Source organism: Lepus europaeus, chromosome 1, assembly GCF_033115175.1.
Source record: "Lepus europaeus isolate LE1 chromosome 1, mLepTim1.pri, whole genome shotgun sequence".
Classification (NCBI taxonomy): domain Eukaryota; kingdom Metazoa; phylum Chordata; class Mammalia; order Lagomorpha; family Leporidae; genus Lepus; species Lepus europaeus.
The window spans coordinates 10,950,327-10,973,442 of record NC_084827.1 but is presented as its reverse complement, the minus strand read 5'-3'; the positions used below and the strand labels follow the sequence as shown (position 1 = coordinate 10,973,442).

The window sequence follows — 23,116 nt, the reverse complement described above, 5'->3', positions numbered from 1 at the left end:
TTCGGATCGACGCAGCACGCTGGCCGTAATAGCCATTTGGGGGGTGAACGAACAGAAGGAAGACCTTTCTCTCTGTCTCTCTCTCACTAACTCTGCCTGTCAAAAAAAAAAAAAATTGATTATCTAACATCTATGGTATTATAAGTGCCTGGTATATTGAAAAGGCCCAATAAATATTCATTCAGTTGTTATTTGGCAGAGTTTTTATAGTCACATTATGAAATACTTGAATTTTTCTGTTCTTTGTATTGAATGTTGACACTTTTTAAAGATTTATTTGTTTATTTGAGAGATAAAGTAACAGACAGAGGGAGAGACAAAGAGAGGTCTCCATCTGCTGGTTCACTTCCCAAATGGACAAAACAGCCGGAGCTGTGCTGATCCGAACCAGGACCCAAGAGCTTCTTCTGGGTCTCCCAAGTGGGTACAGTGGCCCAAGCACTTGAGCCATCTTCCACTGCTTTCCCAAGCCATATACTGCATGAGCTGTATGGGAAGAGGAGCAGCCAAGACACTAACTGGTGTCCACTTGGGATGCCAGTGCCACAGGCAGAGGCTTAGCCTACTACACCACAGTGTTGCTCCCCAATGTTGACACTTCTACTGTGATGTGTTCCACTAACTTAAGTAGAAATGTATGCATTCCAAGACAATTCTGATTGTGACTGTTCACACTTCAGTCTTTTTGCCTTTCCCTATGTGTCTTTAGCTGTCTCTCTAAGACTCCTCAGAACACTATTATTACTTCCCCTCTGAAAGGGGCATCTTCATAAACTTTATTCCTTGATCTTCGCATACAAAGAGTAACTCTTCATTCAAGGGATTCTGTACACTTAGAGAAACTGATTACAAGTGACCTGCAGTGTCCTGGTGGGTCACCAGATAAAGCAGAGACAGGAGACAGAGGAGGAGGGGGTTTGGTTAACACTTGGTTGTCATCTCTCTGCCTACATGTGATTTATGTCTTGATTTTTTGAAAGGGTGAATATATCTTCCCCGCCTTTGTTAAAGGACACACTGCTGAACTCACTGGGGAAAAAGTACAAGAAGACTGCAGCCCAAATTGTTTTGCGTTTCAACGTTCAGCGAGGGGTGGTTGTCATTCCTAAAAGCTTTAATCCTGAAAGGATCAAAGAGAACTTCCAGGTAAGAGAACTGCTTTTGGAAATGTGAAAATATGGGTACACTGGTTGCCTTTGCTTTCAGAGCATGTTCTGTTTGGCTCACTAAGCAATTTGTAATGCTGTGTTGCTTTATTTCATACCACTACCCATACCTTTTTTATTTCATAAATGTGAATTTACAAAGTGCAACTTTTGTATTGTTGTGGCTTCCCCCACCAACCTCCCTCCCTCCCGTGGCCCTCCCCTCTCCCTCTCCCTCTCCCATCCCGCCCTTTATATTCATTTTCAATTACCTTCATATACTGAAGATCAACTTAGTATATACTAAGCAAGGATTTCAGCAGGCTGCACTCACACAACCGCACAAGGTATAGGGTACTGTTCAATTAGTAGTGTTTTTAAGTTTCATAGTAAAACACATTAAGGACAGAGATCCTACGTGGGGAGCATGTACCCAGTGACTCTCGTTGTTGATCTAACAATTGGCACTCTTATTTATGACGTCAGCAATCACCCGAGACTCTTGCTGTGAGCTGTCTAGGCTATGGAAGCCCCTTGAGTTCACTGGCTCTGAACTTGTTTAGCCAAGGCCGTGTCACAGTGGAGGTTCCTTCCTCCCTTCAGAGAAAGGCGCCTCTCTCCTTGATGGCCTGTTCCTTCTGCTGGGTTCTTGTTCACCAGGATCTTTCATGTAGATTGTTTTTTGCCACCATGTCATGGCTTTCCATGCCTGTGAGACTCTCGTGGACCTTTTAGCCAGATCCGAATGTCCCAAGGGTTGATTCTGAGGCAGGAGTGCTGTTTTGGGCGTTTGCCATTCTACGAGTCTGCTGTGTGTCCTGCTTCCCATACAGGATCATACTCTCCCTTTTAATTCTATCCTTCATTATTTGCTTACACTGGTCTTAATTTGAAATCTCTTCGACACATACCCTATCTTTTTGATCAGTTGTGTATTTATACTTATCATTTTACCAAGTGCGCTGGCATTAGTACCTGCCTCCTTGGTATGATTGAGTTGAAATCTCCTGGCACATTTCTAGCTGTAGCATTGGAGGTAAGTCTGAGTGAGCATGTGCCGACTTATATATCTCCTCCCTCTCTTATTCCCACTCCTATGTTTAACAGAGATCACTTTTCTGTTAATTTTAAATGCCTAAGAATGATTGTGCATTGATTACAGAGTTCAACCAGTGGTCTTATGTAGAACAAACAGAGCAACAACAACAACAACAAGAATACTAAAAGGAATAAAATAGTAAGTTGTTCCTCAACAGTCCAGACAAGGGCTGATCATGTCATTGTCTCTCATAGTGTCCATTTCACTTCAGTGGGTTTCCTTTTAGATGCTCTTTTAGTTGCCATCGATCAGGGAGAACGTATGATATTTGTCGCTTTTGGACTGGCTTATTTCACTCAGCATGATGTTTTCCAGCTTCCTCCATTTTGTTGTAAATGCCCAGATTTCATTGTTTTTTACTGCTGTATAGTGTTCCATAGAGTACATATACCATAGTTTCTTTGTCCAGTCATCCATTGATGGACATTTAGGTTGATTCCATGTCTTAGCTATTGTGAATAGAGCTGAAACAAATATTGAGGTGCAAATGGCTCTTTTTTTCTCCCCTTTAATTCCATTTGGGTAAATTCCAAGGAGTGGGATGGCTGGGTCCTGTGGTAGTGCTATATTCAGGTTTCTGAGGACTCTCCAAACTCTCTTCCATAGTGGCTTTACCATTTTGCATTCCCACCAACAGTGGGTTAGTGTCCCTTTTTTCCCGCATCCTCGCCAGCATCTGTTGTTGGTTGATTTCTGTATGTAAGCCAATCTTACTGGAATGAGCTGAAACCTCATTGTGGTTTTGATTTGCATTTCCCTGATGGCTAGGGATCCTGAACATTTTTTCATGTGTCTGTTGGCCATTTGGATTTCCTCTTTTGAAAAATGTCTGTTAAGGTCCTTGGCCCATCATTTTATTGGGTTTTGTTTGTTTTGATTCTGTGGTGTTTCTTGATCATTTTATCGATTCTAGTTGTTAATCCTTTATCTGTTGTGTAGTTTGCGAATAACATCTCCCATTCTGTTGGTTGTCTCTTTACTTTCCTGACTGTTTTCTTTGCTGTAAAGAAACTCTTCAATTTGAGGTAATCCCATTTGTTTATTTTATCTCTGATTACCCGTGCCTCTTGGGTCTTCTACAGGAATTCTTCACCTGTTCCAATATATTGAAGGGTTTCCCCTATGCTCTCGATTAGTTTCATGGTGTTGCGGTGCATCTCTAGTTCTTTGATCCATGTTGAGTGGATTTTTGTATAAGGTGTAAGATAGGGGTCTTGCTTCATACTTCGACATGTGCACATCCAGTTTTCCCAGCACCATTTGTTGAAGAGGCTGTCCTTGTTCCAGGGGTTGGTTTTAGGTCCTTTGTCGAATATGAGTTGGTTATAGATGTTTGGATTGATCTCCGGTGTTTCTATTCTGTTCCATTGGTCTATCCATCTGTTTTTGTACCAGTACCAGGCTGTTTTGATTATAACTGCCCTGTAGTATGTCTTGAAATCTGGAATTGTGATGCCTCTGGCTTTGTTTTTATTGTAAAGGATTGCTTTAGCTATTCTCGGTCTCCTGTTGCTCCATATGAATTTCAGCATCGTTTTTTCTAGGTCTTTGAAGAATGACTTTGGTATTTTGATTGGTATTGCATTGACTTGTAAATTGCTTTTGGGAGAATGGACATTATGATGATATTGATCCTTCCAATCCATGAGCATGGCAGGTTTTTCCATTTTTTTGTGTCATCTTCTATTTCTTTCTTTAGTGTTTTGTAATTTTCATCATAGATGTCTTTGACATCCTTGGTTAAATTTATTCCAACGTATTTTATTGTTTTTGTGGCTATTGTGAATGGGATTGATCTTAGAAGTTCTTCCTCAGCCCTGGCATTATCTGTGTATACAAGGCTGTTGATTTCTGAGTGTTGACTTTGTATCCTGCTACTTTTCCAAACTCTTCTATGAGTTCCAATAGTCTCTTATAGGAGTTTATCGGGTCCCCTATGTATAGTATCATGTCATCTGCAAATAGGGATAGTTTAACTTCCTCCTTTCCCATTTGTATCCCTTAATTTCTTTTTCTTGCCTGATGGCCCTGGCTAACACTTCTAGGACTATATTGAATAGCAATGGTGAGAGTGGGCATCCCTGTCTGGTGCCAGTTTTCAATGGAAACGCCTCCAACTTTTCCCCATTCAATATGATGCTGGCCATTGGTTTATCATAGACTGCCTTAATTGTGTTGAGGAATGTTCCTTCGAACCCCAATTTGCTTAGGGTTTTCATCATGACAGAGTGTTGTATTTTGTCTAATGCTTTCTCTGCATCTATTGAGATAATCATATGATTTTTGTTTCTCAATTTATTAATGTGATCTATTACATTGATTGACTTTCGAATATTGAACCATCCTTGCATACCAGGGATAAATCCCACTTGGTCCGGGTGAATGATCTTTCTGATGTGCAGTTGGATTCGGTTTGCCAGAATTTTGTTGAGTAGTTTTGCATCTATGTTCATCAGGGAGATAGGTCTGTAGTTTTCTTTCTCTGTTGTGTCTTTTCCAGGCTTAGGAATTAAGGTGATATTGGCTTCATGGAAAGAATTTGGGAGGGTTCCCTCCCTTTCAATTGTTTTGAATAATTTGAGAAGAACTGGGGTTAGTTGTTCTCTAAATGTCTGGTAGAATTCGGCAGTGAAGCCATCCGGTCCTGGGCTCTTCTTTTTTGGTAGTGCGTTTATTACTGATTCAATTTCTTCCATGGTTATGGGTCTGTTTAGATTTTTTATATCTTCATGGCTCAGTTTAGGAAGGTTGTATGTGTCCAGGAATCTATCCATTTCTTCCAGGTTCCCCAATTTGTTAGCATACATCTCTTTGTAGTTGTTTCTAATGATTCTTTTTATTTCTGTTGTGTCTGTTGTTACATTTCCATTACTATCTTTGATTTTACAGATTTGGGTCTTCTCTCTTTTTTTTTTTTTTTTTGGTTAGTTGGGCCAATGGTGTGTCGATTTCATTTATTTTTACAAAGAACCAGCTCCTGGTTTTGTTGATCTTTAGTATTGTTTTTTTTGGTTTCAATTCTGTTTATTTCTTCTCTAATCTTTAGTATTTCTTTCCTCCTGCTGGATTTGGGATTGACTTATTGCTGTTTTTCTAAATCCTTGAGGTGCACGGACAGTTCATTTGTTTGGTTCCTTTCCAGATTCTTGATGTAGGCACCAATTGCTATAAACTTTCCTCTTAGTACTGCTTTTGCTGTGTTCCACAGGTTTTGATAGGTTGTGTTATCATTTTCATTTGTTTCTAGAAATCTTTTGATTTCTCTTTTAATTTCTTCGATGACCCACTGTTCGTTTAGGATCATGTTGTCCATTCTCCATATGTTTGCATATGGTGTAGAGATTCTTGGGTTGTTGATTTCGAGTTTCACTGCGCTATGGTCTGAGAAGCTACATGGTATAGTTTCAATTTTTTTGAATTTGTTGAGGCTCCCTTTATGGCCTAGCATATGGTCAATCCTAGAGAACATTCCATGTACTGGGGAGAAATACATGAACTCTGTGGCAGTGGGGTGGAAGTTTCTGAAGATATCTATTAGGTCTATTTGGTCTATAGCGTCAATTAACTCTGTTGTTTCTTTGTTGAATTTCTGTCTAGTTGATCTGTCCATTGGTGAGAGTGGGGTGTTGAAGTTCCCTGTTACTATTGTATTTGAATCTATATCTCCCTCTAAGTCCTTTAGTAATTCTTTCAAGTAGCCAGGTGCCCTGTAATTAGGTGCGTATACATTTGTAATAGTAATGTCTTCCTGTTGGATAGATCCTTTAATCATTATATAGTGCCCTTCTCTGTCTCTTTTAATAGTTTTTATGTTAAAGTCTATTTTGTCTGATATCAGGATGGCCACACCAGCTCTTTTTTGATTTCCGTTAGCTTGAAGTATCTTTTTCCATCCTTTCACTTTCAGTTTCCGTGCATCTTTGTTGATAAGGTGTGTCTCCTGAAGGCAGCATATAGATGGATTCTCTTTTTTGATCCAATCAGCTAGTCTATGTCTTTTGGTGGTAGAATTAAGACCATTCACATTCAGTGTGATTACTGTTAAGTACTGTCTTTTCCCTTTCATGTTTCCCGAAATGAGCTGTTCGTGTATTTTGAACTTTGTTTGTAGGTTACTCTATATTCGCTTTTTTTTTGTAGTGAAGTTCTTGTTTTTGTATTTCTGTGTGCAGCACGTCCTTGAGCAAATGTTGTAGGGTTGGACGCGTGGATAGAAATTCTTTCAGTTTCTGTTTGTCTTGGAAGATCTTTATTTCCCCTTCATTCATAAATGATAGCTTTGCAGGGTATAGTATTCTAGGTTGGCATTGTTTGTCTTTTAAAACTTGAAATATATCATGCCATTGTCTCCTTGCCTGTAGTGTTTGTGATGAGAAATCTGGGGTGAGTCGGATTAACTTACCCCTGAATGTGATTTGTCATTTTTCTCTGGCACATTTTAGGATTTGTTCTTTGTGTGTCACTGAGCTGAGTGTTGCCACAATGTGTCGCGGTGAACTTCTCTTCTGGTCTACCCTATACGTAGTCCTGGTTATCTGCTGTATTTGGGTGTTGTTATCCAGCTGCCTCTGTTTGAAGTTTTCTGATATTATTTCATTGAAAACACCTTCCAATCCATTCTCTCTTTCCGCCCCTTCAGGGACTCTCTATTATCCAAACATTACACCGTTTGATTGAATCTTGTAGGTCTCCAACCGTATTTTTTAATTTTTTAATTTCTTCTTCCTGCGTTTGAACTGACTGTATTATTTCTGGAAGTTTGTCTTTGAATTCTGATATTTGGTCTTCTATTTCATCTGTTCGATTTCCAAGGGATTCCACGTGTTTTTTATGTGGTCAATTGAGTTTTTCATTTCCAGTATTTCATTCTGGCTTCTCTTTAGGATCTCTAATCCTTGGGCTTGTTTTTCGTTCAGCTATCGACACTGTTTCTCATTATTTCTAAGTAATCTGATTATTAATTTTCTGAATTCTTTTTCTGGCATGGTTTCAAATTCTTCTTCAGCCTCTGTTATGGTTGGTTTAGTCTGCTCCATTGGCGAGTTTATATGTTCTTCTATATTCTTATTGTGGGTTTTTGTTTTGTTTTTTGGCATTCTGTCTGGGTGGTTTTTCGGGTTGATATCCCTCTGCTATAGACTGCTGTGAGTCTGTACCAATATCCAGTGTAAGCAGGCTACTCTGCCTTCTAGAGTTTGTTTATTTGTTTTTTGTGTTTTATTTAATTATTTATTATTTATTTTGTAGCTTGCGTGGGTTGGTGTCAGGGCCTTAAGATGCCAATCTCCAGCCCTTAGGGGCCGGTTTCCTTGTTCCTATGTTCGCCCTTACGTGTCTGTGCCTGGGGTTCGTTGGTCAGCCACTCTCTCTCACTGCACCTCAGGCGGGAGGAGTGTCAAGTAGCTCCAGACCACCTTTGGACTCCGCCCCTGCTGCTTCCCCCTTTGGAGCAGAGGCCAGCCTCCTTTAAGCCTGAATGTAAACAAACAGGATGGCTGCACTCTGCCTGCTGCAGCTCTGATTGTGGGTTGGGCGGCTCCTAAGGATCTTGGCGTTTTTGATCCCTCAGTTTGCCCCTTGGGTCCTGCTCTCTTCCCGCGGGGGGTTTCCGATTTTTTTTTTTCTGGTAACTTGAGTTGACTGGTGTCAGGGCTTTGAGCTGCCCTCCCTTACTGCCTGCTCGCCCCTGTGCAAGGTGTCGTGTTGCTCCACTCCACCTTTGGGCTCCGCCCCCGAAGGTTAGTGTGGTGGGGAAACAGCTCTCCTTTAAGCCCGAATGTAAACAAACAGGATGGCTGCTTCCCGCCCGCTGCAGCTCCGATTTGGGGTGGGGGGGGGATCCTGGATTGTTTAGTCCCTCAGTTAGTCCCCCTGAATCGCGCACTCTTTCCGCAGGTGCTACTCACTCTGTTCCATTTTCTATTTCCTCCCCCACTTGGTCATGCGTGTCTCAGTGTCCGTCCCACGGTGGGCCGGGGTAGGGTGGCAGCAGCTGGTGCAGCGGTGCCTGAGGAGTGGCAGCTCCCGACAAGCAGCGGCTCGGTGGGGCTGGGCTTCCCCGCGGTGGGCGACCTCGCTCTCCCCGTAGGTCCTCCGTGTCACATCCACTAGATCCGGGAGAGTTTCCTCTGCAATTTTTCCCTGAGCCTTTTCCTGAGGCTACAGTAACTCCACTGTTATTAAACTATCTTTTCCCAGACTATCGGTGCACACCCTCACTATTCCGCCATCTTGGCTCCTCCCCGCGGATTGCTTTGCTGCTTGTTATTCATCTCCCTTCAATCTTCTTCCCCCCTCTCTGTTGACTCTGGACACTCCCTACTCATTTCTGCACAACAAAAATGTGTAAGGTTTGACATTCATTATAAACTATATCCTTTCTCAATGACTCTAGTAAAATTTGGAAACAAATTTGAAAATTATTACAAAAGATCACGTAGACTTTATGAATGTTAATTGTCTTTATTTCTACTACATGTAATTTGTGACCAGCATTGTTTCTTCCAGGTGAGAAAAGAAGCAAATAGACTACAGAGTAATTAGCTTATTCTGTTACCACTAGAGTAAATTCTAGATATTTTACAAATAAAAAAGTAACGGTTCGTGGAGGGAGGCACAAAGATGGTGGAATAGAGAGGGAGCTTACTGCTCTAGTCTAGGGGAATATAGTTAAAAATTAGTGGAAGCCAGTGCCGTGGCTCAATAGGCTAATCCTCCGCCTTGCACACCGGGTTCTAGTCCCAGTTGGGGTGCCGGATTCTGTCCCAGTTGCACCTCTTCCAGGCTAGCTCTCTGCTGTGGCCCAGGAGTGCAGTGGAGGATGGCCCAAGTGCTTGGTCCCTGCACCCCATGGGAGACCAGGAGAAGCACCTGGCTCCTGCCTTTGGATCAGCGCAGTGCGCTGGCCACAGCACGCCGGCCTTGGCGGCCATTGGAGGGTGAACCAATGGCAAAAAGGAAGACCTTTCTCTCTGTCTCTCTCTCTCACTGTCCACTCTGCCTGTAAAAAAAAAAAATTAAAATTAAAATAATAAAATAAAATAAAAATTAGTGGAGAGAGTGCAATTTCAGGGAAGAGTTGGAGAGAAAACAGCAGAGGAAACTCCTTGCAAGTTAGAGGAACGCTGTGTACCTAATGTGGAGGATATGGATGGACACAACTCAGGACCACAGCAGCTAAGAACCTTAGCACCAGCTTTGGAGAATGAGGTGAGACCAGACTGCAGCAGCCCAAACCACTGGTGATAAAGCCAAAGGAAGAAAATGGCATGAGTCTGGCTTGGAGCCCTGTGGAGGACAGTATACCTGTCAATCTAGAGGAAAAAGGGGGGGCACATTTCTCTCTCTCCCTGACTGCCTGGTACTGGTTTCCTGTAACTAGCCAAGAGAGGGCAGGCGCCACTTTGGACATACGTAACAGCTGTGCCAGCTGTTACATACATATGAATGTTGTAGTAAAACTCTCCACAGTAAAAGTTAAAGAAAAATCCTAAAATATGCATGAGAGAAACACCAGATTACTTTCAGAGATCTCCAATTAGATTCACAGCTGACTTATCACACCCAGCAAGCAGCTGAAAGGAGACACCTGAGTCAGGCTGGAAGACTTGAGAGAGGGCTGGGTGCTCGGGACTGTGGCAGCCTGTGTTCTGGGACTGTGAAAACCCTGTGGCTGCTTGTGAAGGCACAGGGTGTGGCTGGGTCTTTGGACAGTCACTGTGGGTGGCTCCACACACCGGAGGCTCCTTGATTCCTGATGCAGGTCATTGCTGTAGGATCCATGCTCACACCAAGGACTGCACGGAGCTTTTGTGTGGTTCTTGTGGCAGCACAGATGAATATTGTACTTACTGGGACCAGCACACAGGCATTGTTCTCCTTGGAGGAGTGGAGGTAAGCGTGAGACCATGCCAACAGAGCTAAACCTCCACTCTGAAAAAAGAAAATGTACTGCACCCAATTTGGGAGACACCTTGGATACCCCCTCACTCCGGAGTACTGAACAGAGCTCTCTGGCCACACCCAGCACATGACTCAGGGTGTTCACTAAAAGAGCAGACAATCCACTAATCCACAGAGGCATAGTCCAAAGATAAAAGCCATCACAATGGAAAAATAATAAACTAGCAAGTATCTCCACAAATGCCTGAAAATAAATGCAACAACTCAAGAAACAATAAGGAAGACAACATGACACCTCCAAAGGAACACAACAGCACTTCAATACTAGAATGTGAAGATGAAGAGATTAAAGAAATGTCAGAAACAGAATTCAAAAAATTGATTTTAAGATTTCTTAGAAGTAATCATAAGCAAATCCATGAACAAAAAAAATTCAACCAACATGAAAGAAAATTTTTCTCATGAAATTGAGATTTAAAAGAGAAATCAAAATGGCATTTTGGAAATGAAGAATTCAATAGAGCAAATTAAAAAATGTGGTAGAAAGCCTTAACAACAGAATTTGTGAGGCAGAAGAAAGAATCTCTGGAAATTTTACAGTCAGACCAAAAAAAAAAAAAAAAAAAAAAGAATAAATTAGAAAACTAAAAAACAGTGTCAGAAATCTATGCGATACTATCAAACACTCAACATACAGGTCTTCGCAGTTCCTGAATGCATAGAAAGAGAGAATGGATTAGAAGGCTTTTTTTTGGTGAAATAATTACAGTAAACTTCCCTAATTTGGAAAAACAAAGGGATGCCCAAGTACAAGAAACACATAGAGGCCAGCACCACAGCTCACTAGGCTAATCCTCCGCCTGCGGCGCCGGTACCCTGGGTTCTAGTCCCGGTTGGGGTGCCAGATTCTGTCCTGGTTGCCCCTCTTCCAGTCCAGCTCTCTGCTGTGGCCCGGGAAGGCAGTGGAGGATGGCCCAAGTGCTTGGGCCCTGCACTTGCATGGGAGACCAGGAGAAGCACCTGGCTCCTGGCTTCGGATCAGCGTGGTGCACTGGCTGCAGCGGCCATTGAGGGGTGAACCAACGGAAGGAAGACCTTTCTCTCTGTCTCTCTCTCTCACTATCCACTCTGCCTGTCAAAAAAAAAAAAAAAAAAGAAGAAGAAGAAGAAGAAAAGAAACACATAGAATTCCTAATAGACATGACCAGAAAATCTCTTCACCACAACACATTGTAGTTAAACTCTCTACAGTAAAACATAAAGAAAAGATTCTAAAATATGCATGAGAGAAACATCAGATTACTCTCAGAGGATCTCCAATTAGACTCACAGATGACTTCTCATCAGAAACCCTACAGGCTAGAAGAGAATGGCATGATATATTCCAAAGCTTAAGAGAAAAGAAACTGTCAGCCTAGAATACTGTATCCTGCAGAACTCTCATTTATGAATGAAGCTGAAATAAAGACCTTCCATAAGAAACAGAAATTGAAAGAAGTTGTCACCACTCATCCAGCCTTACAAAATATGCTTAAGGATGGTGCTACACACAGAAACATGGTTATCACTGTGAAAGAAGGTGACAGCAGAAAATCTCCCAATAAAAGTCCAAAGGAAATCCAAAGTATACAATAGGAATATTTATGGAAAAATGGCTGGGCCAAGTCGTTACTTTTCAATAGTCATCTTGAATGTAAATGGCCTCAATTCTCCAATTAAAAGATACAGACTGATTGGATGGATTAAAAAACAAGACCCATCTATTTGCTGCCCACAAAAAACACATCTCACCAACAAAGATACATGCAGACTAAAAATGAAAGGATGGAAAAAGATATTCCATGCTAACAGGAACCAAAAAAGAGCTGGTGTAGCCATCTTAATATCAGACAAAATAGACATAAACTGTTAAAAGAGACAAGGAGGCCTGCGCCATGGCTTAACAGGCTAATCCTCCACCTTGCAGCGCCTGCACACCGGGTTCCAGTCCCGGTCAGGGTGCCGGATTCTATCCCAGTTGCCTCTCTTCCAGGCCAGCTCTCTGCTATGGCCCAGGAAGGCAGTGGAGGATGGCTCAAGTCCTTGGGCCCTGCACCTGCATGGGAGACCAGGAGAAGCACCTGGCTCCTGGCTTCAGATCAGCACGATGCACCGGCTGCAGCGGCCATTGGAGGGTGAACCAACGGGCAAAAAGGAAGACCTTTCTTTCTATCTCTCTCCCTCACTATCCACTCTGCCTGTCAAAAAAAAAAAAAGAGAGAGAGAGAGAGAGAGACAAGGAAAGGCACTATGCAATGACTAAGGGATCAATCAACAGGAAGGTGTGACTATAATAAATGTATGCACACCTAATTACAGGACAACTGGCTATTTAAAAGAAATGATAATGGATCTAAAGGGAGACATAGACTCCCATACAATAGTAATGGGGGACTTTAGTTCTCAGTTAAAAAAAAAAAAGAATTGGGAATAGGAGAGGATAGAAGAAGTAGTTTGGGAGTAGGGGGTGGGAGAGTGGGAACAGTGGGAAGAATCACTACCACTGTGTTCCTAAAGTTGTATTTATGAAATGCATGAAGTTCAGATGCCTTAAATAAAGTGTTTCTGGTGAAAAAGAGCCACAAAGGCAATAAACAAATAAGAATTAAAAATAAGAAAAAGCTACAGACAGCTAAGTCACTTGGCTGGCTCCTAAGAAAAAGCTACCCCTGGCACAGAAAAGAAAAAAAGTACCATGCAAAATTAGCCAGTTATTCATTAGTTAAAAATTTAAATTTCAAAGTATGTTATTTGTTCACCCCACTCATAATTAAAGAGAAATAAATATGAAATTGTGTTTGTTCCCTCATATAGAAAAACAATGAAAATGTTTGATAATATTTGAGAAAACAGGCACTTTCCTATACTATTGTTGGACACATTAATTGGTATAAGTTTAGAGTAGTAGGGGATCATTTTTCCAGTCCCTTCAATATTCAAATGCACTTACCCATTGGCCCAGCAGTTTTAATCTGTAAATGTATTTGCACACATATGCATACATACAGGTTTGTTTGTTTCAGCTTCATAATTCTTTACAAACTGGAAGCAGACTTCAATAGGATTTTGTAATAGAAAATCTGAGATATTTGTACATGGAAATGCTGTATAGATAATTAAAAACATGACATGGGAAGATATACATGAAATTTAGGTAACTGTATTTTCAGAGATTGTCTGATATCCCATGACAGAATGCAAATCAAACTCAAGCAATGAAAAAGTGACATAAATCCTTGGCTCACAGAAACGTACAGTCCATGGGTAGATTGGACATAGCTGGATATAGGTACTCAGATGCTTTATAAAGGGACTTTATTCACTCCCTCCTTCCCTCTCCCTGTCTCTTTCTGTCTTCTGGACAAAAACATCCCTAATAGCTCCATGCTGGTCAGGTGCTCACACTCTGTAAATGATCACAGATAGACTTTTTTTTTTTTTTTCTGCACCTAGTGGATCTGTTTGTCACATACCGATCCTCCTCAGCACAGGAATAGGGGTAGAAGGACAGGGAACATATCAGGGTATTCTACTCACTAGACAGAGTGACCCACAAGGGGTCTACTGGGGATTACCAGAGACAGAGCATTGATCTATCACTGATAGAAGTCTATCTGTAGGGCGGCGCCACGGCTCACTTGGCTAATCCTCCGCCTGCAGCACTGGCACCCCGGGTTCTAGTCCTGGTCGGGGCGCCGGATTCTGTCCCGGTTGCCCCTCTTCCAGGCCAGCTCTCTGCTGTGGCCAGGGAGTGCAGTGGAGGATGGCCCAAGTCCTTGGGCCCTGCACCCATGTGGGAGACCAGGAGGAAGCACCTGGCTCCTGCCTTCGGATCAGCGTGGTGTGCTGGCCGCAGCGCGCCAGCCGCAGCAGCCATTGGGGGGTGAACCAACGGAAAAAGGAAGACCTTTCTCTCTGTCTATCTCTCTCTCACTGTCCACTCTGCCTATCAAAAAAAAAAAAAAAGACATACAGATTTAAAAGGAAAATGGTAGTGCAAATCACAGCCAGTTCTCACTCATCAGGCTATAGGCTATCTGTAACCATCAGTTTTCTTGAATATGAAAACAAACAGCAACACAATAGAAGATTATGCTCTCTTAGAGCTTTTGGAAATGTGTTAAAGCAATAGTAAATATTAACAAAACATAAAGGGCAAGGATAAAATTAAATATTTTGACTATAAAAACAGTAAAAATTATATAATAAAAAGTTAAGCTAAACTGTAAGCTTAGAAAAATAGAAACTAAAAATGAAGAAAACTATTAAGAAAGAGCTAGAATATTTCAAAAGTTAAAACAACAAAGCAAAAGCATCAAATTATACCACCCCTGTCCATCTATGTTCTCTCATAGACCTCTGTTTGTGGAAGAGTTTATCTCTTGGCTCACTCTGCCTTTCTTCACCATTGATCTTCTGATAATTCCTAGTGAACTCAGTATCCACACAGATAGTTAGTTCTCTTTGCCTGACAATTCCTTGCTCACATATTGATCTAGTACTATATATTTCATCCACTAATTCCCATGATTATCCCATGGAAATTGCAATCACTAACACCTAATAATTCCTCCATGACCTCTATGTGTCACCTAGAATTTGTACTCGCTCTCTGGGTCTTTGCCTTGCCCTTGGCGATCTGGTGCAGTTCTGTGGAAGGAAGGGGTGTGCCTCACCCCCAGTGAAACAAGGGATACATGTTGCTCAGGAGAAGGTTTCACAGTGATAACCTAGTGGAGAAGGAAGGGCTGGAGTAGGGGACGGAGGTGGAGGGAAGCAAGACCAATTCTACACCTGTCGGGGTGTGGGGAACCGCAGGCTGGCCACCTGTGAGAACCTCCTCATCTGCATAGTTTGCAGCAATCGGTCGACCACAAGGCCTACGAAAACAACCAGGTGAAACAGATGAAACAGAATGGACTGTGCGTAAACAACTAGGAAGAACCAGGTGAAACAGATGAACTTTCAACCTGAGACTATACGCGCCCTTTCATCTGATTGGACGATATCAGCATAAAGGGACATTGGGATCTGGGCGGGCTGGCGTGGCCGCCACTGCTGGTAGCCGCCGCCGGGGCCCATCCTCTCCTTTTCTCCTCTCCCCGCTTTCCTTCTGCCCCCACAAGTAAAAGTTCCTTGAGAACCGAGAAAGGGTGAAAGTTCCTTGAGAACCGATGAACAGTGACCGTGTCGTGACTACGTTGGACCCTTGCTGGCGAGGGTCCGACAAATGGTGCCGTGACTCAGATAGTCTGACCGGTCACTGGAAGCAGGAAGGAAAAAATTAGAATGTGTGGGAAAGCATGGGAATCTAGGCGGTAAAAAGTCTAGGGTTGGTACCGGGAAAAAAAATTAGAACGTGTGGAAAACACGGGAATCTAGGCAGTAAAGTCTAGGGTTGGTACCATGGAAAAAAGGAATTCCTCAACAACCAAGTTGTCTTTTAAAAAAAAAAGTGGGGACGCCCTTGAAAGCGGCCGCTGTAAAGTGATGAGTTAGAACAGGAACAATGGCGTAGGGTCGGAAGACAATTGAGGGCAGCAGAGAAATCGCCTGAAGTCCTTAGGCTATGGCAACTGATCAACCAAGCTCTCTGTAATGACTTGGAAATAGCAACCCTCTTAGATGAAGGGGCTGACTTACTAGAGGAAACGCAGAGAGAATCTCAATCTGGGAGCCTGGACGGAGACAGAGGACGGAGACCGAGAGGACCAGCATGGGTCGGGACAGAGAGATAGGGAGGATGAGAGACCCCTTCTTTCTGCACCCCCCTATTCGAACCAAGACTCCTCCCCCCTCAGGAGGACTCCTCCACGAGAGAGATAAAAGGCGGGGGCTTCTCCCCGGAACCTCCTTGAGAAAAACGGGCAGGAGGAGGCACTCCCCCTAAGTGGGAAGAATATCATCATATAAATCAGGCTTTCCCGGTGATAGTGGACGTGCAGGGCAACCAGGGATGGACCCCCCCCCCCGGACCATAAATGGTTATAACAATCAGTACAACTATATGGACCGCATGCTAACTTTACTAAAGCAGTCCTAGATAACATAGGCACCAATGACTAGTCTCAGAGGATTGGAGGAACCTAGCTAAGGCAGTGCTTGGTGGGAGAGACTTCCTCCTCTGGTCCGCGGCTTACAGAGAGCTCGCAAGGGCTCAGGCCCATGCTAACGCTAGGAACGGTCAGCCAGCCTGGAACGAGGATATGCTAAATGGGGAAGGAGCTTTTAATGACGAACAGGCCCAGGCTAGTTGCCCTAATGAGGTTTTGATGCAAGTGAGAGAATAGCACGGAGGGCATGGAAGGTCATTCCAAGGAACGGGGAAATCAGACACAGCTTATTCAAGATTACACAAGGCCCGACAGAGCCCCATGCTGATTTTGTGAACAGATTAATGGAGGCTGCTGGCAATATCTTTGAGACCATGGATGAGGCTATGCCTTTAGTCCGAAGGTTAGCCTATGAACAAGCAAACAAAACCTGCCATGAGGCTCTAAGACCCTGGCAGCACAAGGACATTCCCACCTTTCTAAAAATCTGTAGGGATGTCATGGATGAAGTAGCCTCGGGAGAGCATGCAACAGTTGCCAGGGCCAAAATTATACGCAATAACGGGCGAGGATGAAAATGTTTCAAGTGTGGAAAAGGGAGCATTTTGCAGCTCACTATGACTCTTGGAGAGTGCCCACTATGGACTCTTATTATCAAAGGAAAGGCAATCAAGGGGCTGTTAGATACAGGCGCAAATGTTAGTATTCTCTCCAAACAAGACTGGCCTCCTTCATGGCCCCTCCAGGAAGGAGATAACACCTTGGTAGGATTAGGCACCGATGTTGCCCCATCCCGAAGCTCACAAGTGCTAGACTGAAAAGATCAAGAAGGTACCACAGGCAAAGTACAACCTTACGTGTGTGCTATCCCTGTAACTTTATGGGAGGGGGATGTCTTAGAACAACTTCATTTGCAGGCCTGTTGGCAGCTGTGAGAGAAGACATCCTAGAAAGAGCGTTTACCATGCTAACTTCATGCTTGCAGACGGCGGGGTTACAAATTGCACCAGAAAAGATTCAAAAGGGCACCGTGGTCCAGTACCTAGGACTAAGGTTAACACCAACTACTGTGGCTCCTTTAGATTTTGTCATAGCCACTGCAGGACTTAGGATGGTGAATGACTTCCAAAAATTATGTGGTAACTTAAACTGGATACGGCCTTGTTGTAAACTAACCACTGATGAAATGCGACCATTGTTCAACATTTTGGAAGGCGATTCACAGCTCGCCTCGCCTCGTACAGCTGCAGTCTTACAGAAGGTTGAAGAACGCCTTAAAATCACGCAGATGCAAAGACGCCAGAGCAGTTTGCACGTGTAGGTGGACACATTCTCTGGAATTGTGTCAACCACGGCTCTAAAAACAAAGAAGGAACTCAACAGGTTATTCAACACTGTCTACAGTCCTTTGCCGCTTGGGGGTGCCCAAAATTATCGAAACAGCTAACGGGCTAGCGTACACTTCGGCCTGTTTTGCTACATTCTTAAAAGAACTCGGCATAAAGCACGTTACAGGTGTGCTCTACAATCCCCAAGGGCAGGCAATAATTGAACAGACTCACCTGTACTTAAAAACTAATAAACAAAAGGGGGAATAGGAGAATATGCGGTAACTAATTGCAATGCATTGGCTCTATATACTACTATATACTACGTTTTTTGAATAGGAAAAGTGTGGCAAAACTCCTGAGTTCATGGTGTTTAGTGATGTACTTGCAGTATTGTTTGAAGAATTGTTTTGTCTTAAGGAAAAAAGATGTTGCACGTGATCTGTACTGCAGCAAATCAGCAAAGTGACCTGAGTTGGATATATTTGAAGGTATTTTGAAAGTTATGTTCAAGGCTAACACCTAAGCTTTGTGTAATGTAAATAAGAATGTTTTTGTATCAGTTTTTTCCTTTGTAAATGGCATTAACATTGTTACTTGAGGTCTTGCTTAATCACTCTTGTTGTCCTGAGGACTTGAATTTCAAATTTCCTTACACTTTTCATACAAAAATCATAAACATCTGTAGAGGTCCGACAGGCTATGCTTGCTATGTATCGCTCTGACCCTCAGCAACAGATATGGCTTAGCATGATGAAGCGGTAGCCAGAGACGGGTAATCACTGGCAAGTGCCCCTAGCAACCTAAGAAGCAGGTGGCGCGTCTCTGGGAACCTAAGACAGGCACAACTACGCGCCATAAATAACAAAAAAGGGGGAGCTGTGGGGAACCGCAGGCTGGCCACCTGCATAGTTTGCAGCAATCGGTCGACTACAAGGCCTACGAAAACAATCAGGTGAAACAGATGAAACAGAATGGACTCTGCATAAACAACTAGGAAGAACCAGGTGAAACAGATGAACTTTCTTTTTTTTTAATTAAACTTTTATTTAATGAATATAAATTTCCAAAGTACAGCTTATGGGTTACAATGGCTTCCCCCCTCCCATAACTTCCCTCCTGCCCGCAACCCTCCCCTTTCCCGCTCCCTTTCCCCTTCCATTCATGTAAAGATTCATTTTCAATTCTCTTTGTATACAGAAGATCTGTTTAGATTACATTAGGTAAAGATTTCAACATTTTGCCCATATAGCAACATAAAGTGAAAAAACTACCATTGGATTACTAATTATAGCATTAAGTAGCAAGAAACAGATGAACTTTCAACCTGAGACTATACGCGCCCTTTCATCTGATTGGACAATATCAGCATAAAGGGACATTGGGATCTGGGCGGGCCGGCGTGGCCCCTTCTCTTCTTTTCTCCTCTCCCCGCTTTCCTTCTGCCCCCACAAGTAAAAGTTCCTTGAGAACCAATGAACAGTGACCGTGTCGTGACTACGTTGGACCCTTGCTGGCAAGGGTCCGACATCGGGGGAACAGCTGCTTTGGGCGGGCACTTTCAGGGAGGAAGAATCCCTGCAGGCCCAGGCCGGTCATTGACAGCTCACACCAGCTCGCCTCCCACTCTGGCAGCAGGGTAGTCAGTGATAGCCGAGCCTGGTAGCCTTGGCTGGATGAGTCACAGACCAAAAGTTCCATCTGCTCTGAGGTCGCTGGAAGGTGTTGAAGTTTCTCTTCTCCATCTTGAATTTTTTTTAACCTTCTTTTCCTTCCCTCCATCAAATTCTTCATCCCAGGCATCAGCCGTGCTCTGGGTCAGGGCCAGCCTGCTGTCTTCAGCAGCATCCCTGCTGACCGCAGGCACTTCCCCATCCCATGTCAAAACTTTTTTCCCATAAGCTCTGTCTGATGAACATTTGAGCAACTCCTGAACCACATCGGATTTTTGCTTTCTGTTCTAGCAACGTTCCCCTCTTCTTGAAATATTTACTGGGAGGGGAAACTGTAAGAGAGTTAGGCTTTGAGAGGAAGATCAGCAGTTCAGCTTAGTAATATGAGGTTCTCATTCACTCATGATAATTTGTGCCATGAATATAAGATAAAAACATTGAAAACTGGTCCACATAAAACAAGGACAAACACCACTTGCTATTCTTACAGTTAATATTGCAGCACCAGGTTAAATCCCAGCACCTCCACTTATGGCTCAGTTTCTTGCCAATGCACCCAGGAAGGCAGTAGAAGATGACCCAAGTACTTGAGTCTCTGCAACCAGTGTGAGAGTCCAGGATCCTGGCCTTGCCTTAGCCCAACCAGAAGACTGAAGAGCTGTTTGTCTCTGTCTCTGCCTCTTTCTTGGTTCCTCTGCCTTTCAAATAAATAATCATTTAAAAACCCCAAGGAAAAACAATGTATAGAAATAATGTAGAGAGAGGAATTAGTAAATTATCTGAAAATTGAAACCAAAACTTATGAAAAGAATTATATTTCCTTTATTCTCAACAAAACTTGTTACATTTGCATATGAGCATTAACAGAAAAAACAAAGTGAATCAGTGTTGATTTTCTAAAATTATTTGAAAAATTATACAACATGTCCTTCGTTTCACAGCTTTTTTAAAAATATTTTGCCTCTAGATTTTCTTTAATTTTTTAAAAGATTTATTTATTTATTTGAATGTTAGAGCTACACAAAGAGAAGGAGAGGCGGGGGGGGGTCTTCCATCCACTAGCTCACTCCCCAATTGGCCTCAATGGCCAGAGCTGCGCCTATCCGAAGCCAGGAGCCAGGAGCTTCTTCCGGATCTCCCACAAGAGTGCAAGGACAAGCACTAGGGCCATCTTCCCCTGCTTTCCCAGGCTATAGCAGAGAGCTGGATCGGAAGTGGAGCAGCCAGGATCTGAATCGGCACCCATTTAGGATGCCAGCACTGCAGGCAGCAGCTTTACCCACTGTTCCACAGCACAGGCCCCTCACAAGGAGTTTTGCAGAAGGATAATGAACAGAATAATTCTCATTAAAGTTGGAAAGTGTCATCTAAAAGAGATTTCTAATCCTCTGATTTTTTTTTTCAAATCATATCATTTAGCTGTGTCTAACAAAGTAGATTTTAACTATGCTTGATTCTTACTTGAAAACTATTGTGCCTGTAATTAAAACAAGTTTCCAGCATCATTGTCACTGACTCCATGAAGTCCTGCATCCTCGTAGGATTTGCAGCTTCACGTTGCCATTTGGTTCCACTGCCCATCTGGCTGGATTCAAAGGGTAGCATGCATGTTAAGCAAAAGGAAAGTTTAAAGATTCATTTTGTGAGTGATTGGCTCATTCATGACTATGCTTATGTTATGAATTTTTGTTCTATACATAATATCATAAATGCAAGTACTTGGACAATAAAACAAATAAAAGGATTCCCTGAAAATAGCACTTGAAAGCAATCCATGGAGAAGTGATTGAACAAATCATGTTACACCTCATTGTGAATACCATGGTCAAATGGATAAAGTAAGCTCATGTATTTCATGGAAAACATCATGAGTTAGTAGGTAAACACTATGGATTAATGAGGATGAGTTAAAAGTACTACCTCTTCCTCTTAATGTGTTTAATATGGGGGGGGGGATACCTGTGAAGGGAAGTAAGCCTGGGAACTTCCTTTTTTAAAAAAAAGTGTACTCCTTTGGTACACAGGATATTTTAAAACATACAGAGGAAGACCCAGATGAAACAATACACAGGGCGAGGTCTCGAAGGGTCCCGAGCTGCAGGAGGTTTCGTCCCTGTGAAGTTGGGATGGGACCCTCATGCACGCCCAGCTGGAAGCTCAGGGTTCTCACCATTCATTCCATGCGTGTCTGCGTGCTTCTGTTGGGTCTGTTTCTTTACACAGACCACATGGCTATGCACTACTCAGATAATTAAACTTTACACATCATCAAATATATTAAAAGTTAAAGGTTAGAAAGATAAAAGTATACAGTAAGAGAAGGCAAATTATCAGCAGATAAGGCAAATGCTAAAAATATAAATAAGTGGAAATATAATCTTAAAATGTTTAAAAAGGACAATTATAAAAGTAGAGTATGGGGCCCAGCACCGTGGCTCACTAGGTTAATCCTCTGCATGCGGCGCTGGCATTCCATATGGGTGCTGGGTTCTAGTCCTGGCTGCTCCTCTTCCAGTCCAGCTCTCTGCTGTGGCCCATGAAGGCAGTGGAGGATGGCCCAAGTGCTTGGGCGCCTGTACCCGCATGGGAGACCAGGAAAAAGCACCTGGCTCCTGGCTTCGGATTGGCGCAGTGCCGGCCATGGCGGCCATTTGGGGGGTGAACCAATGGAAGGAAGACCTTTCTCTCTGTCTCTCTCTCTCACTGTCTGTAACTCTACCTGTCAAATAAATAAAATCTTTTTTTTTTTTAAAGTAGAGTATGTACAAAGTATTTGAGTATATTTTTTAAAAAGAAAATGGAGTTAAAAAGGCAGCCAAGACACTGAAAATGATGAGAGAAAGGATTTCAAGATGAAGCAAAGAAAATTAAAAGTTAAAACTAAGCAAATTTAGAAACTGGGAAATATTTCTTTTAAAGTATAAGAAGGCAGTGGTCAAGATTCAAAAACTCAGCATCTTACACAGAAATAAGAATTCTTCACATTGGAATCTCAAGAGAGTTCCTGAACATCTGCTGTTCGACAGAGCATTTGGGATGTCTTACAAAATGTTCTCAGCAGGATAACCTCAGAGATGAAGGGATGAACAGGATGTCCAGCCCTACTTCCCCTGGGGGCTCCAACAGCAGCCCCAGCCTTCTCAGGCACCTGCAGAGATGCTCCTATACCTGAGGAGGGCGCCCTCTGCTGGCCATACTCTCTCACCCAAGCTTAACCTTTCCCCTTCAAAAATGTTCTTTTGTTCTGATTGTTTCAGATCTTTGACTTTTCTCTCACTGAAGAAGAAATGAAGGACATTGAAGCTTTGAATAAAAATGTTCGATATGTGGAATTGTTCATGTAAGTTTTGGGGGACTGTTAATCAGAAATTTCCCAGTGGGCTGCTACACACCCTGACCCAGGTGTTCACAGAAAACACTGGCTCAAGGATAGTGGGTTGCATGTTCTGAATATTAAACACGCCTGGGTGGGATATGTACATGTGGGGAGAAGAGTATGGGCAACGGAGGGACTGAGTGGGACTGGAGAATGATCCATGAAATTGTCAGTGACTTGGGTAACCCGCACAGCTGTGTGACTTTTGGAATGAATTTTTCCTTCTGGGGTTGTTTTGGCAGGTGGCGTGACCATCCGGAATACCCATTCCATGACGAATACTGACTTCAGGGAATGTCTGCACAGATTGTTCTTTCCCCTTAGTGCCCAGACCCTGGGATGAGTGGTTCCCACAGAGGTGGGCTGTATAATCCTCAGACCAAGTGTTAATCGAATCACACTTTTCCCTGATATAAGTGACTTTGATTTAGCTAGATTGAAGAAAATATGTTCAAATCAGATTAAATAATTCTTTGGATATTATCAGGTAATATTTTATTG

General features: G+C 42.8%; 1 protein-coding gene across 2 annotated transcripts in view; it reads left to right on the top strand.

Annotated features, from left to right (window-relative positions):
- The window catches only part of LOC133764379 (aldo-keto reductase family 1 member D1-like), a 69,660-nt gene extending 46,760 nt beyond the window's left edge, over positions 1–22,900 (top strand). For both annotated transcript variants that reach the window (XM_062198062.1, XM_062198055.1), the window contains 3 exons: positions 981–1,146; positions 22,497–22,579; positions 22,858–22,900. In XM_062198062.1, the coding sequence (XP_062054046.1) occupies positions 981–1,146; positions 22,497–22,579; positions 22,858–22,900 (292 nt within the window). The remainder of the gene's footprint in view (positions 1–980; positions 1,147–22,496; positions 22,580–22,857) is intronic.
- Positions 22,901–23,116: the final 216 nt, after the last annotated feature.